General features: G+C 36.0%; 1 protein-coding gene across 1 annotated transcript in view; it reads left to right on the forward strand.

Moving 5' to 3' along the window:
- The window catches only part of LOC128031468 (tyrosine-protein kinase receptor), a 52441-nt gene extending 35569 nt beyond the window's left edge, over positions 1-16872 (forward strand). Inside the window, exons 16-29 of the mRNA XM_052619743.1 lie at positions 75-257; positions 1517-1615; positions 2665-2817; positions 2919-3032; positions 6371-6557; positions 8900-8990; positions 9084-9148; positions 10035-10164; positions 10812-10909; positions 11069-11161; positions 11274-11375; positions 11491-11625; positions 12384-12474; positions 13228-16872. Of these exons, the coding sequence (XP_052475703.1) occupies positions 75-257; positions 1517-1615; positions 2665-2817; positions 2919-3032; positions 6371-6557; positions 8900-8990; positions 9084-9148; positions 10035-10164; positions 10812-10909; positions 11069-11161; positions 11274-11375; positions 11491-11625; positions 12384-12474; positions 13228-14196 (2510 nt within the window). The 3' untranslated portion in view covers positions 14197-16872. The remainder of the gene's footprint in view (positions 1-74; positions 258-1516; positions 1616-2664; positions 2818-2918; positions 3033-6370; positions 6558-8899; positions 8991-9083; positions 9149-10034; positions 10165-10811; positions 10910-11068; positions 11162-11273; positions 11376-11490; positions 11626-12383; positions 12475-13227) is intronic.
- Positions 16873-16895: the final 23 nt, after the last annotated feature.

Genomic DNA, 16895 nt, shown 5'->3' on the forward strand with positions numbered 1-16895 from the left:
TTTAAACTAACTGCCCAGCACCGAGTTAACATATATGTATGTGATTTTCTCTATTTCTGTGTGTGTTTATTTAGGTGGAGGAGGTGGATGGGGTGACCTGTCTTCACTCCCCTGGGCAGGGAAATCTCTTGTCGAAGGAGGTCAAGGAGGCTCATCCTGTCCTGAGGCTCTGTCGGGGCTGGGATGGGCTACATTTGGAGGGTTTGGGGGAGGAGGGGGTGCTTGCACCGCTGGCGGCGGTGGTGGAGGATACAGAGGTGAATGTTAGATTAAAAACACTTGCACATATGTCACAATCACAAACACACAATTATGCGTTTTAAGTCTGGAGTTACTCTTTTCTGGCTCAGGCCACAGTAAGCTGTCAGCCTTTTGTTGTGTTCGAAATCATTTTGTATATTATTTTTGTGTCAGAAATATTTCTATGTTTTTTAAATAAATGCTCACATATTAATGTCAGCTTATGCTTGCTGAGGCTGCATTTATATGTAAAATATACAGTAAAAAACAGTAATAGTATTATTAAGTATTATTAAAATTTTAAGGAAAATATATATAGAAATGTAATTTATTTCTGTGATGCAAAGCTGAATTTTGTACTGTAGCTTCATTACTCCGGTCACATGAGTACTCAGAAGTCATTCTAATATGCTTATTTGGTGCTCAAGAAACTTTTAAAGGGGACATAACAGTTTTTCTGCCAATCTTATGTTAATCTTGAGTACCTAGCGTAGTATTGCATCCTTCATATTGCTGAAGAGACTTTAGTTTTATCCAATTTCTAAAAGAAAGATACGGCTTTACTGCAACTCTCCGAAAACGAGACATCATACAGGGCCATACTCCAAAGAAGAATCTTTGCGAAACCTATACAAAGCATGGAGGAGTATCGCTGGCACAGAAATACTCTGTTATACGTCTAACTCATTTTTTGAGACTTTGGTCATGTTTAGTATGAGAAGCCATCTATTTAGCAGTGTAAATAAGTCAGAATGCATGAAATAACATTAGACATCCGCTAAAATTAATAAATTAAATGAAATAAACATTTCTTTAAAAATCGTTTAGATGGTAGTGTATATAAAATAATATTAAATTGTGCTATATACTTTTATTTAATATCTGATATAACGGTACGTTGCATTTATTTATTTATTTATTTTTTTACTACAAAAGCAAAATATTTTGACATTGTAATGGAAAATATAGGAGAAGCCTAAAGCTACAAGGTTTAGATCATAATTCAAGTGTTCTGTTTAAAGTTACTGAATTATTGAATTATAAGTGACCCCTTGCCCGGAGTTTTTACTGGCACATACTGTAAAAAAAAAAAGATCTGTTGTTAGTTATCACAAAGAATGACTTGCTTTGTTAGGCAGATGTTTCATTTTAAAAGAAGATTGTTGAACAGCCGTGGTTAAATCATCACATGTGCATTTGCACCGCAAGTCTTTTTTTCAATGTGCATTGTTTGATTTAATGAGTATTATATATTTTTTATGTCACCTTTGCCCAGGTGGTGATGCTCCCCTTCTTGATGGCATCACAGCAGATGGACAAGATGGTGTCTCTTTTGTTCACCCCATTGGAAAGATATTTCTACAGCCACTTGCCGGTCAGTTTTTATCTAATCCAGATTGTCTATAATGGTATACAGTTGTGCTCTTAAATTTACACACCCCTTACAACTGTAAGACATAAAAAAAATTTAAGCGCGAAATAACTAAAAATTATAGTGTCTTAAAAAATAAGATCTGTTTAAAAAAATGTTTCTAAATAGTTCTTATTAAAATGTCTTTAATTACACAAATCCAGAAACAGTCACTAAATCTTGCAGAATTTATGTATTTGCCAAAATGTATACACAGACACATGTATGTCACCTAGAAAAGAAATCTGAAATAAATCCACCAATTGTTTCGGTATTTTTCAATACACCCAGTATGCACTGGCACTGAGTGTTTTTCTCATAGACGTTGGCTGTATTGGGAAAACAGGCCATGCACACATCCACACTGATTCAGTAATAAACATGAAAACTTGTGGTAGATAATAGAAGACCTTATGTGACTTATTGAAGCTGGCGCCACTGTTTATTACTGCAAGTGTGTTTTGAGTTAAAGGGCCAGAATTCAGACTGACTGTCTCTTATGAGGCCGAGCACACATTTCTGATATTACTTCACGATAACTTCATTATTAATTCATTAACAAACATTATAAAATGCTTAACAGAATAGTTTAAAAAAGGTTCAGGGCAACTAGTTGCTAGTTAATTAACCAATTATTAATGCTATGATAAACTGTCATAAATTTATCTTTAAATATGAATTTTATTTTTAGAAATTTAGAATTTAGTAGACGCTGGAAATAATGTTTATGTTTTATATTAAATTGAATATTTTAAACTGTACACGTTTTTTGTAGCCAAAATTTTCAACATCTACCTCAAGGCAAAAAAACAAATTTCTTTTTTTTTTTTTTTTTTTTTTTTTTTATAAATAGGGGCTTTAAACTCCCGATATTTTAGATGAATAGTTATCTTGTTTGTTTTTCCCCAGATTTCAAGATTCCCAATTTTTTTTTCCAAGAAGACGCCCTAGACTGTAGCACTGGGGTTGTGAAGCAGTGCTGTGCAGTACTGATGTATTTGTATGTGTTCTAGCTATGGAGAGTCATGGAGAAGCTGAGATCGAGGTGTATCTGAACTGCAGCCACTGTCAGACCCAGAGCTGTAAGAGAGATGAAGATCCCAGACTCATCCTCTGCCTGTGTGACAGCGATGAGGTTCTTGCACCAGATAACGTCACCTGCCTTGGTACTTAAACAGCCGGTGGCCATTTGCCCTTCAAAGTTAGCCTATAAAAGCATTTGTGTGAAATATTTCTAATTCACCACTTATTTTATGTCATCCAGCAGTTGTTCCATTGGGCTCCCTGGCAGATGGACCCCCATCCCTGGTATTTATCCTGGTGGTGATCGCATCCACGTTAGTTACAGGTGTTGTTCTGACCTGTGCCAGCCTCACGCTCAGTAAGAGACTCTTCCAGTTCTGCATCAGCTCTGTACCCTCCGCATTCCATCGTCTCTGACATGCTTTTATCTCCCTGGGACTTATTTAGGTTTGCAAAAAACTGCATTTCCTAGAAGGGCAAATTCAGGGGAGTGCAACATCAGTGCCTTTAGAGCTTTTAGGAACAATAATTGTGAGAACAGCAGGAAGGACAGTGGGAATTATAACCAAAGTTGGTCACTATTTTTTTTTCATGCCCCACAATTATTTTGCAAGTACAAAAATAACTTTAAAATATCAGAGCCACTGGGCATTAGTGTATCATCATTCAAAACACCTAAAGAAAATGGATAAAAGATGTGACATGAAAAAAACTGTGACACGAAAAAACTAAACACTAGGGACAATTATGTGGCCAAATTGTATACAGCACTTTTATACTGTGGGAAAGGCACAAGTAACAGTGACAGTTAAACATATACACTAGCTTTGGCTATCAGTTTGGCAGCAGTAAGTTTTTCGTAATACTTTATTAATAATAATAATAATCACCAAGGAGGCATTAAATTGATCAAAAGTAACAGTAAAGACATATATCATGCACTTAAATGCTGTTCTTTTGAACTTTGTTCATCAAGAATGCTGAAATAAATATAATATTTAATAATATATCAATTATTTAGCAGCACAATATTAATTGTTGTAAGAAGACTTCTAAATCAGCATTTCTAAAGGACCATGTGACACTGACTACTTGAGAAATGGCTGCTAAAAATTCGGCTTTGCCATTACAGGAACAAATTATATTATAAAATATGTTCAAAAAGAAAACAGTTATTTTAAAGTGGTTTTCACTGTATTTTTGTTCAGATAAATGCAGCCTCGGTGAGCATAAGAGAATTTAAAAAACATTTAAAATTCATACCGAACTTTTGAACCATAGTGCACACAGACTTACTATTTTTTTTTTTTATGAATGATCAAATTTGTATTACAGAAGCTTTAAGTTATGCTATATAAGCTAACTGCCAGTTAGGCCTCCAGCAATATTCACATATATTCATTTGTTTCTTAATTCCTAACATTTTGCGGTTGCGCTTGCTGTTAATTTCACACTCAGTGTAATAAATGGAAAAATGTTTCATTTAACATTTCTTTTCAGTTAGATTTTGAGTGTGTTTTTAATATTTATTCAAATTGCTTGCTTGTTTTTATCTACCGGTACCTAATTTATGTAGTGTTGCACAATATCGCTTAAAGGAACGAGGAGGGAACTAAGACAGGGACTGCTATTAATCTTAAAACATGGCCTCTGAAATTAATGCATGTAAATAAACAATCAAGACAAATTATTTTCAAACCTAACTGCAGTCACACTTGATAGGCTTTTCTGTAAGTGCGTGCTGACCAGTATCTTATTGCTGCTATTTAACATGTGTGTTTTTATCTGCAACAGCGTTTAAAAAAGGATTATTTTCCAGTACAGGACAGTGAGGGAATATTGAGGGTGTCATAATGCACTGTCCCTATAAATGTGAGCGTCTTGTGGAATTAATGAGGTTATACATTTGTTCTTCAAAAATATTGATCAAAATTTATAATACTTTCATCGCACTGGTGGCTGTCCAAAACACCGACCTATGAATTTAACTCTCATAAAGGGAGTCTAAAAAAATTCCTTTTTAAGTTTTTTATATCAAGCCAAAAGCAGTGACTTTGGGATGCACCAAGATTTGTGATTATATTGATAATTACTTTATTACATATAATCACTTAAGATATTTTATTGCATATAAATAGATAAGAAAACAAAAAAGAGATGATAACATGTATGATGGCCGATATTATAAATAAATACTGTTTGGTTTTTCCCCTTACATTACAATTTAAAATGTTATGCTTAAATGAAACTATAGGCATTAAAACATTATAATATGCAATAGAAGCATGGCATAGAAAGAGTGTATTGTTTGAATAGAAGAGAGAAAATACTTGCTTTTATCACCACTTTAATCTGGTCAGTGTCAGTAAATAAAGAATATGGCACTTTACAATAAGGTTCTATTGATTAACTCAAATTAACCAACAATGAGCAATACACAATACACAGCAATACACATTCTTCCACTATATATTAATCTTTGTTACCTTTAGTTAACAATAAAATAAAAATAAAGCTGTTCATTGTTTGTTCACGTTAGCTCAGGTAATATTATACGTCTTTTGATTTTTTATAATGTATTGGTGAATGCTGAAATTAACATAAAATGTTAATAAAATTATTTTTCATTGTTAATTCGTGTTGTTATTGTATAGTAGATTACTAATGTTAACAAAAGGAACCTTATTGTAAAGTGTTACAGAAATATGTATTGTGCATTCCTAGAAATTACCATTTACTTTAAATTTCTTTTAGAACCCATTACTCTTTAAACATGATTGAGATATGCCATAAACCAACAATCTGTCACGGTGCACTAACTTTATGTATGTGATGGACTCATCACCATAAATGCTTTATTTTTATATTGACCATGCTTAATATCATGTATCCTCCTTGTTTTTTTGACTTGTGCACTAACTGTAAAATGCTGTGCCATGACTTGTTTTGTATGTATTTTTAAGGTAAATAAAGACTTGTCATAACCCAAATTCCCAAAGAGAAGTGAAAAGACATCTTAAAGCATGTTTCTTGAAAAGTTCTTATGCTTTGTATATTTTGAACACTATATTTCATTTTCGGCAATTTACATGTAATCTAAACTCAAATGCAAACAACAGAGGTGAGGTCTCTGGTCCTTAGTTAGCAGAGCTCCACTGGACGCTAATTGTGTGTCTTCCCCTGAGCTCTCCCCCATGCAGGTTGGTAGTCTTTGCTCGGGTTAACCCTACCCCCTCACCCCTAATACCTGGTCAACTTCCTGCCACTGCGCCAGCAGCCCGACGGCAAAAGGGACCCCTCACCTCCACGCAACGCCCTCCCCAGCAGACTACCAACCTGCATCGGGGACATGGGCAGCCTCCACTGAGGGTGAGTCCACCCTGCCCGATCGCTTGCTGACAGGCCCAGAGCTTCAGTCCCCACCTGAGGGGCTTTTTTGGATTTATAATGCACATTTTTTCCTTGATAGAATTCCATGGGAGAAATAAGAGCAGTTGGTTGTTCTGTTTCTTAGAGAAAATTACCACCATGCTGAAAGTCTGTTGACAATTTTAGGATGCATCACTTCATCTTGTACAAATTGTACTCTTAGACCAATAATTATGCAAATCAAGCAGGTGAAATTATTCCTAAAGAGAACTTCTTAAAAACAGTGTCACTTTTACTAAATCCTGGTGTGTTTTTGTCTTTTTGCAGTCTATTACCGTAAGAAGAACCACCTGCATGCGGTCAGGATTCGACTACAGAGCCCAGAGTATAAGCTTAGCAAAATCCGCTCATCAACCATAATGACTGACTACAACCCCAACTACTGCTTTGCTGGCAATCCAGCTTCACTGAGCGAGCTTAAAGAGGTTCCACGTAAGAACATCACCCTCCTCAGGTATCTATATGCCACTTCATACATGCTGATTGTTTTTAAATGTTCGTTTTAAAAGTTTTTAAATGAAGTCTCTTATACTCAGGAAGACAAAATACAGTAAGAACAGTAATATTGTGAAATATTATTGCAATTTAAATAACTTTTTTCCCCCTTTTTTAATATACTTAATGTAATATATTCTTGTGATGACAAAGCTGCATTTTCAGCATCAATACTCCAGTCTTCAGTGTCACATGGTCCTTCAGAAATCATTCTAAATATGATAGATTCTTAATATTATCAATGTAGAAAACCGTTTTCTGTGGAAACCATGATACTTTTTTCACGATTATTTGATGAATACAAAGTTCAAAAGGACAGCGTTAATTTGAAATAAAAATCTTTCGCTAACTTATTAATGTCTTTATTGTGATAAATAATGGATCTTTGCTGAATGAAAGTATTATTTTTCAAACTATTGAACAGTAGTGCATAATAGATTATTCTGATTATTCTTTAATTTAATCATCCTTTGATCTTAAGACTTTAAGACTTTGATCTTTAGTAATAATCTTTTTTGTTCTTAGAAATTATTGATCTAGGTTAATGTTATTTGTAAATATCGTGTTGCTCAGAGTTTATTCATAATACATTAATGCTAATTTATATAAAACAAATAAAAAATTGTTTCTATAGAAGTTGACATTAACCTAGATTAATACACTAAAAGATTTTTCATTTTTAATTCTTGATACCTAATGCATTGTCTAATGTTGACAAGGTTAAGGCTCAAGGATGGTACCTGGAAGAATCTGCATGCACAGAATTCCATGTAAAGTTCTGTGAAATCTTAAGAGTTTGAATGGAAAGTCTTCCATATCCACTGTGCATTGTATGTTTGCATCTGTGCATTACATTTTATTTTGGGTAATTTGGTTAATTCCACCAGCCGGCAATTAGAAAGTAATGCTCTCAACTCCTTCGCAACACATTTGCATTCATTCTGTACAATTTTGAAAATTTAAAGGGGGGGGGGGTGAAATGCTCTCCTGTTAATCTTGAGTACCTATAGACTGTAGTACTGCATCCTTCATATCTCCAAAAATTCTTTAGTTTTATTATATTTATAAGAGAAAAATAGTCTGTGCCGATTTTTTTCGGAAAAACACGAGCATCTGGAGGCGTGACGTTGTGACATTACCGTGAGGAAAAAAACATCCAAAACAAACCATGGCTAACAGTCACATTCAGCCGTTTATTTATGAACCAGAATCAGATCCAGAGGCTGAAATTTAACGAGAGCAGCAACAGCAACGACGTCTCTATGTGTGTATTCACTGGAACTGTATATATTTGCTTAGCGGTTTTGGAAAATGACTAAGTTCCACTTTATGTCGTCTTTTTTTTTTTTTTAAAGGTGTAACTTACAAGGTTTACTTGATGTGCTTACGCGCCGATAGCTAAGTTAACAACACAGAGATATTTGAAGCAGTTTTACTCACCGCCTGTGGTTCCAACACACGATCGTGACCCTTTTTCGTTGGGATTGCATCATCCTTAAGAAATAAACGATACGCAAATCCGTCGTCAAACTGGGCCTTGTTTGTAAAACAAGCATCTTCGAAATGCAGGGAACAAACACAAACACTTGCACAACTCCGTCGATTCTCTGTAAAAATAAACTCCATCCACTGGTCCCTTAATGTTTTTTTTTTGGGGGGGGTAATCTGTGCAGGGTTGTCTTGCCCTGGCAACCAAAAACACACTTCTTTTGTGACATTTCGTGATGCTCTCGCTCTGATCAGTGAATGTCTCTGCTCTGCTCTACGGGAGCGTGCGCTCTTCCGGCAGAAGTGCCCTTAGCACCCATATAAGGAAATTCCGCTCCATCTAACGTCACACAGAGCCATACTCGAAAAAAACTTTACGAAACTCGTGACAAACCGGAAGGAGTATTTTTGAAACAGAAATACTCCTTCCAACGTACAACTTAATTTTTGGAACTTTGTCCATGTTTAGCATGGGAATCCAACTCTTTAACAGTGTAAAAAACTCAGTATGCATGAAATAGCATTTCACCCCCCCCCCCCCTTTAATTCAGAGTAATTGAATATATAACCCAGGTTGTGCAGGTCTTGTTATTAGTTAAAATAATGTTCTAGGTTAAATACAAGTTGAGCTCTGTTGACAGCTTATGTGATGTGCTGTTGAATAACAACTAAAAATAATGTTGACTTGTACATGACTGCAGCATGTATCACACTGAACCCACAATATTCATTTAATATTCTGTGATGACATGTAAAAGTACTGAAAATTGGTTCCATATTTAAACATGTCAGTAATGAAATTTTTTACTATAGGGCATTGGGACACGGTGCTTTTGGGGAAGTGTATGAGGGACAGGTTTTGGGTATGAATGGAGAAAACACAGCCATGCAGGTTGCTATAAAGGTGAGTATTCCCAGATCTGCCTTTCCCTTTGAAACGGGTTTCTGGCTTCTCTTAATTGATTCTGTGTTTTATCTCGCTCCATCCTTCTGACAGACTCTTCCAGAAATCTGTTCTGAGCAGGATGAGATGGATTTCCTAATGGAGGCTCTGATTATGAGGTATGCTTGGCTGCAGCACTGCTGTGGCCCCACATGTGTGCGACAGACAGAACACGAGGGACGAGATATTGCCATTCCTATCCTCTGCTCTCGGTCACACTATCTCTAGGCTATCAAATCTGTTTCTTTTTTTAATCATTTGTTGTGATTAGCGGGTTCACATCTGTTGTTTGTTTTTGAGGGTATGGCATCCTCTTTAGTCAAGCAGCAGACATTTTCTAGTGATTCATAGCAAACCGTACTGTAGCTAATAAAAAACATCATATCCTTCATACTTCATTTGCATGGGCTAGATCAGTGATATATAGATCAGTGGATATTTTCATTTTGACTTGGCTTTGTAAAATTAATCATGCAGAAATAGGTGCATAATATAACTTATAAAAATTATATTTAATAAATCATTAAAGCTGTCAAAAGGTAAAAATACCTTTTATTTATTTACTTACATGAAGAATTATTATATTTGTACTAATGATTTACTAGTGCAATACTGAGCTTTATTGGTTGGATTATAGGGATATATTATGTAAGACAAATGTAGCTGGAAAAACTAGCCTTAATAATGCATAGATTTTAAAAAGTTATGATACATCATAAGAAAAAGTTAAAGTATTCCAATGAGATGTTGAAGATCTGTAAAAGGATCACATTGTTCAGTACAGTGGCTTAAAGATTTCTCAGAGATCTGTTGCCGTTCATTTCAGGATGCTTAAACCAAAATGAGCAAAAAAGTTAAAAAATAAACATTATAATAAATGGAATACAGTCAAATATTCATTTGAAATGACGTATTCACTCAATATTATCATTGACATGCTGTGTGTGAGTCAAGTTGTCCAGTAGTTCAGTAGTTGTTTTTTCCTTCACTCTTTCGTGTCTGCAGTAAGTTCAGCCATCAGAACATTGTGCGCTGTGTTGGCGTCAGTCTGCAGATCCTGCCTCGCTTCATACTCCTGGAGCTCATGACAGGAGGAGACATGAAAACTTTCCTGAGACTAAACCGGCCCAGAACTGTGAGTGTTTGTGTGTGTTTGAGTGTATAGACATCATACTGTTTAGATATAACTCTGTTTCTCATTTTTGCTTTCATGACGATTGTTTGCCAATATGTGTAACATACTTTGCATTAGAAAACAACATTAATTATGAATACCGTATTCTCCGGAATATAAGTCGCACTTTTTTTCATAGTTTGGCTGGTCCTGCGACTTATAGTCAGGTGCGACTTATTTATCAAAATTAATTTGATATGAACCAAGAGAAATGAACCAAGAGAAAACATTACCATCTACAGCCGCCAGAGGGTGCTCTATGCTGCTCAGTGCTCCTGTAGCATACCACTGAGTAGCGAAGAGCGCCCTCTGGTGGCTGTAGACGGTAATGTTTTCTCTTGGTTCTTGGTTCTAAATAAATGCGACTTATAGTCCAGTGCGACTTATATATGTTTTTTCCCTCATCATGACGTATTTTTGGACTGATGCGACTTATACTCAGGTGTGACTTATAGTCTGAAAAATACGGTAATACATTTAATTTATTGTGAAGAGAGGTAAGATAAGCACAATTTAATACAAAACAATTATCTAAAAGAACTTTGATTTGTACAATAGAAGTACTGTGTAGTTCAGAATTATTAATATTGTGTTTTTTTCCCCCACAGAATCAGCCGTCTTCTCTAAGTATGCTGGAGCTTCTACATATGGCCAGAGACATTGCACTTGGTTGTCGCTATCTAGAAGAGAACCACTTCATCCACAGGTGATTTCTCACAGCCAAACCTGACTGAATTTTGCCCTAAAGTAGCATTCATAAGTGGAAACTGCTCTTTAGCGAATATGTAGATGTCATGAACTCATCGCAGCCTGTGACCTTGATGTCTCACACAAGTCAAGCAGGTATGTCTGGTGTGTGTTTCAGGGACATTGCAGCACGAAACTGCCTTTTGACCTGTCCTGGTCCAGAGAGAGTGGCTAAAATAGGAGATTTTGGGATGGCTCGAGACATTTATAGGTGCTTTTATCAAACTTCTTATCTCACATCCTTTTTTTGTATTTTAGTACCTGTTAAGTGTAATAACGAGCAGAAGCATTGAGTTTTGACAAAGGAATACTTTGCATTGCAGGGCGAGTTACTATAGGAAGGGCGGCCGTGCCATGTTGCCGGTGAAGTGGATGCCACCTGAAGCTTTCCTAGAGGGCATTTTTACATGCAAGACTGACACCTGGTACATAGCAGATCTGGTTTACTGAAAGACCTTCTTTTGTTAGCATCTAAAAAAAAGATACTTGGATAATTGAGGCCAGACATGGTCATTACATGCCATTTGTCTCCATCTGCAGGTCTTTTGGGGTACTGCTGTGGGAGATTTTCTCTCTTGGATACATGCCTTATCCCTGCAAGACCAATCAGGAAGTATTGGAGTTTGTAACAGGTGGAGGTCGCATGGATCCGCCGAAGAGCTGCCCTGGCCCTGTGTAAGCAACAATAACAGCTTTGAGAATAGATATCATGCCTAACCTTAACTTAAGAGTGTAGTTCAAGAAAAAATCTAATTTCTGTCCTTAATTACTCTACCTCATGTTGTTAGAAACCTGTAAGATGTTCATCAGATGTTCATGTGCATCTTTGGAAGACAAATTAAGATATTTTTGATCAAATCTGAGAGCCTTCTGATCCTCCAGACAGCAATGCAACTATCATGTTCAAGGCCCAGAAATGTAGTAAGGACATTGTTAAAATAGTCCACGTAATCAGTGGTTCAACCTTCATTTTATGAAGCCACGAGAATACTTTTTGTGCGAAAAAAATAATAATACATTTTTCAGCAGTGTGATAGTTCCCTTGCTGTCTATGCAGGGTCAGAAAGCTTCATCTTAAATCTTAATTTGTGTACCGAAAATGAACGAAGGTCTTACAGGTTTGGAATGACATTATGGTGAGTAATTAATGACAGAATTTACATTTTTTTGTGAACTATCCCCTTAAAGGGGACATCAAATTATCTATTTTTGACAAGTTGGTATGATTCTTTAGGGTTTTAATAAAAATTTAACAAAAGTGACTTTTGCATCCAGTGTCCCCTTTAAATAAGTGTGAATGTAAAAAAATGTGACTTAGAAGCTATGAAGAAGTATATATCATTAGTGAAATGTGACCAATTTGTTTTAATTATCATAATTCCAGAATAACTGTTATAATTACTATAAGTGTTTTGGATTTCGTTCTGTTTTAGCTATCGGATCATGACACAGTGTTGGCAACACTGTCCAGAACACCGACCGAACTTCTCTACTATTTTAGAGAGGATCAACTACTGTACACAGGTATAAAAGAGTCAGAAGCTGACAGATTTAAAATAGTTTTTAGATTTTAAAATTATTATTATTATTATTTTTACGTCAAATGGTGAGTTAATTTAATTTGCTTAGATCTGAGGTTTTCAAATATTTTTCTGTCTTGGTACCCGCTTCCTAAAATATATTATTGTGTTTAAACAACTATTTATACTTTATGAGAAAAATATTAAGCATTATATAATAAAAACAATTCCAAAATTAAATAATTTATTTTTTAATTGTTAAAAGCTTTATTACTGGAGCATCTTTAACATTAAACATGTTCCCAAGTAGCTTGTATTTATATTCTATTATCATTTTTATTAATATTTTAAATGAGCTTTTTTAAATATAAACATTTTTCAATCAAAAAGTTATCATTTTTGTTTATGCTTTATATTATGTGCTTTTGTCATTATTCATTTTTTATATTTCTCTTTATCTTTATCTTTATTTCACTTTTATTAATTTTAGAACTTTAACCTAAACTTATTCCTTTTAGGTCGTTACCAAGGCAACATTTTCTAAATTCCATTCAAGTTTAATTTAAATTGTGGTTTATTTCAATTCAAACAGAAACCATAAGGAACACCCGAACTACTGGCAGATTTATTTTATTTCTTAATCTTAAAAAGTGGAGTCAACAAAATAAAATAATCCAGAAATAGTAATAATAATCAAAAACCCCGACTTGCATCACTTGTATTGACCCTTTTCTTCTTTCATCCTTTGATCCGTCAGGACCCTGATGTCATCAACACCCCTCTTCCAGTGGAGTATGGCCCAGCTGCCGAAGAAGAAGGTGGCACTGTGATCCGTCCTGAAGGATCAGGCAGTATGACCCCTCTTCTAGTGACCCACTCTATGTCCCAGGAAGCTTCCGCTCAAATGGGCATCACTGGTTCAGCCCCACAAGCCCTCAAACCTACAAAGCTACAAAGACTGGTCCATCTCACACAGGAGGGGGGCACATACAGAGAAACATTAGAGCCATCTTGGGCTGAGCCAGTTCCTGCTCCAGGAGTTTGTCCAGGACAATGGCTTCAGGTCCCAGAGAACCGGCCGTGCTCCAGGAGCAGTTCATCGTCAGGCAGCCAGAAGCTAAAGAACAAGACCAAAAACCTTTGGAACCCCACCTACGGCTCCTGGGTCCTGGAGAGCTTGGGAAGAGGGAAGACAGCCTTATGTCACACCCAGTCCATGCCTCTGTCTTGCAACCCCACGTCTACGTCTGTCCCGTCCTCTACTTTGGAGCACATTGACCCTGTAGTAGAAGTTGACACAAATGCCTCGACATCCCCACCTTTGTCTGCAGCATCTTCCCAGACCACGTTCAGTCCTACAGGGCCTCCCTCTCAGAAGGGCCCAACAGGGGCTACGGGCGGCTCACTCGCTGCGGTTATGGACTTGGCAAAACTCCAAAGCTTCCCGTGTGGCAACGTAAACTATGCGTATGATGAGCAGAGCTACGAGACTGAGAGTTTGCCTGTAGTTTTGTCCAAATCTGTGGGGCCCAGCACCAGCTCTGCAGCTATGCCTTCACTTGCTGCCCTTGGCCTGGCCACGACATTTACCCAAAAACCACTGGTGAAACGCCATGCTAGCTATGGACATGAGGATGTAAGGAGGCACACCCAATCTGAGAAACCCACGAGGGACAGGGATTCTGGCTTTTCCTTGTCTGAAGACCTCAGTGTCACCCCTGTGTAGTATTGAAGAATAGTCCTAATTTTTTGGTGTTATTTTGTTTTTGGCACAGAGGTATTTTACTGCAATATCTGCAGTGGATTAGCTAGAGCCAGAATGGCAGGTTAAGGCTGGAATACACTTCACAACTTTTAAAATCAGTGTAATTTTAAAATACTATGCATTGTACATAGGTGAAACAAAGCACCACACACTAAATGACTAAGATTCAGTCACTTCACTTGTTTTCGCAGGCTTAAAAGGTTGATTGTCAAAAGTGTAGAGACGTATCACACCACTCACTCCGAAAGTCACTTTCAAACCAAGTGGTTTTCATGAATTGGCTTAAAATATCAAACATGTTTGATACTCTCAGAAACTATCAAAGAAATTATCATAGCCTGAAGCTAAAATATGACTCTTTATCCATTTTCTGTGAAATCTGTGACAACCAAAATCTTCAGACTTTGGTTATTTGCGACATCCTTATCCAGACGGCAAATTGGGGCAAAGATCTGAGGAAACGTTTTGTAGTATATTCCAGTCTTTAGTAACTGTATGTTGGAAACTATGAGCAAGAGACTACATCGTTGCTGTGTGGTACCAAAGACATGAGGAGTCGTAGCTAATTTGCCATTATGAGGCGGCAAATGGCTGATGGTTTCTATGGAAACTTCCACTTGGCTAATAGCAGCCCTTTTACACTGGATTCTCATCTACTGTCAACACTGTGAAAACATGATGCTCACTTTAAGGACCCCATGAAGTGAGAAGTCCTTTTCTACTGATTAGTCATAATTATCAATGAATACATATGTACGTTTAGATGTCTTTTACAAATCCGCAATTTGCAGCTGGTTTTAAGTTTATATATTACAGGAAGATCCAAAGCATGTTCAGACCGTAACATTGTTGTTTGCTTTAAGCTATTTGAGTGATTTGAACAGCTTTAAAAGAAACACAAAAAAGTTGATCTAAAAAAGGCACAGTCAAATTGTTATTATTTACTTACCATCAAGTTGTTCCAAAACTGTATGACATTCTTTCTTCTATATTTTCAAAAATATCTGATGAAATGATTTTCAAAGCCATTTTTCTCCATACAAAAAAAGTCTGTATGTTGTTTTGGACTGCCGTAGCCAACCGGTCTGTATTTTTTTTCCCTCTTTTAGAAAGTTGTGGAAACGCTATCATGGATTTTTTTTTTTTTTTTTTTTTTTTTTGATTTGCACCATTTTAGAAGGTTACTCAACTTAAGACTTTCACTTCTGAGAAACCCTGGGGATGTGAAAGAAGTCCATGGAAACACTCTATAAAGTATTTCACACACAGAAGAAAGTAAGTCATACAGACATGGACGACATGGAGATTAATAAATGTTGACAATGTTTTTCTCTTTTTTTGGAGGTGGGGGGGGGCTGTCCCTTTAGAGCTTAGCTCTGCAACAAGTAACTCAGAGGTAATCAGATTGTGTTGAAAGTTATTAGTAATAAAGAAATGCTGACAGAAAGCACCACTGATCTCAGATCAGGTAGACTTTACAGGGTGTTTTGACTAGAAAGTAGCATTAAGGACCATTTGTTTAGACTAGATTTAGTGTTTTGTCCATTGTTTTGTCTGCTGTTGGCTTTGAAAAATCAACTCATTTACAAACAGTATGTTGCCTTGTCACTGAGTATGTGTTTTGTGTGCGAAACTTTGAGATAAATGTGAGGGCTTCACAAAGGTGTTGCACTTAAATGTGTTAGAAGTAAATGAGGCATGTGATACGGGATGTAATTGTCGTGGCTGCTGCCGAGATTGTATTGATTTACATGTCAATGCACTCCTCTAGGGAGCTTTTTTTAAGTCGTTGTCAAAAATAATTCTCAAAATGACTATTGTTTCTTAGTACATTTCCCTCAAAAATAAATTAGTAAATAGAAGTGTGGTTTATCTGTGAATTGTGACTGTGTTCCCACAGATCACATGCAGATGACCTATTAGTATTACAGCAAACACAATCACAAACCGTATAACACCTCAGTGAGCGTAATGTGATGCATGAGAAGTTTGATTTTGAAATTATTCTTAGGTCTAATTACGAATTATTCGCCAATATTTTATTATTGTAGTTATTAGGTGAATAATGTTTTTGTGTGCCAAGATTTATTTGTGTGTGGACTTATTAGTTATTTAGTTAGGGACTGCTGAGAAAAGCCTTATGCAATGCACAGATAGATGAGATTGAAGTGTATTAGCACAATCTTGAGTTTACTTTTGTCGTTTAACCGTTTAAATGTTTCATAATTTGACATTGCATTTTAAAGAGCTTACTCTTTTTTTTGTAGGATACTGTATTGAAGGGTAGAAATAGTTTTACTTTAGTCAGGAAAATGATTGCTGTATTTTTGGATTAATATTCCTTTCAAACTGAACTAACCCTTATGATATGTAGCTGTAATATATAATCTCAGTTTTATTGGTGTTTGTTTTATAATTATTATTTTTGTTGACGTTTGATGATCACTGCCAATGTTCTGCATGCATCTTTCTTTTTATTGAAGACTTTGCAGGGGATCGTTTCTAACCAGCCAGATTAGAAATGTACCATCACATCAAGTGAATTTTAACGTACTTGTACCACCTGTAATTTTTATGTTAAAATATGGACATTGTTGTATAATAGCAAACCTTTAAATAAATCGTTTTTGACTATAATCCTGATATCAAAGACTAAAATG

Source organism: Carassius gibelio, chromosome A17 (assembly GCF_023724105.1).
Source record: "Carassius gibelio isolate Cgi1373 ecotype wild population from Czech Republic chromosome A17, carGib1.2-hapl.c, whole genome shotgun sequence".
In the NCBI taxonomy this organism is placed as follows: Eukaryota; Metazoa; Chordata; class Actinopteri; order Cypriniformes; family Cyprinidae; genus Carassius; species Carassius gibelio.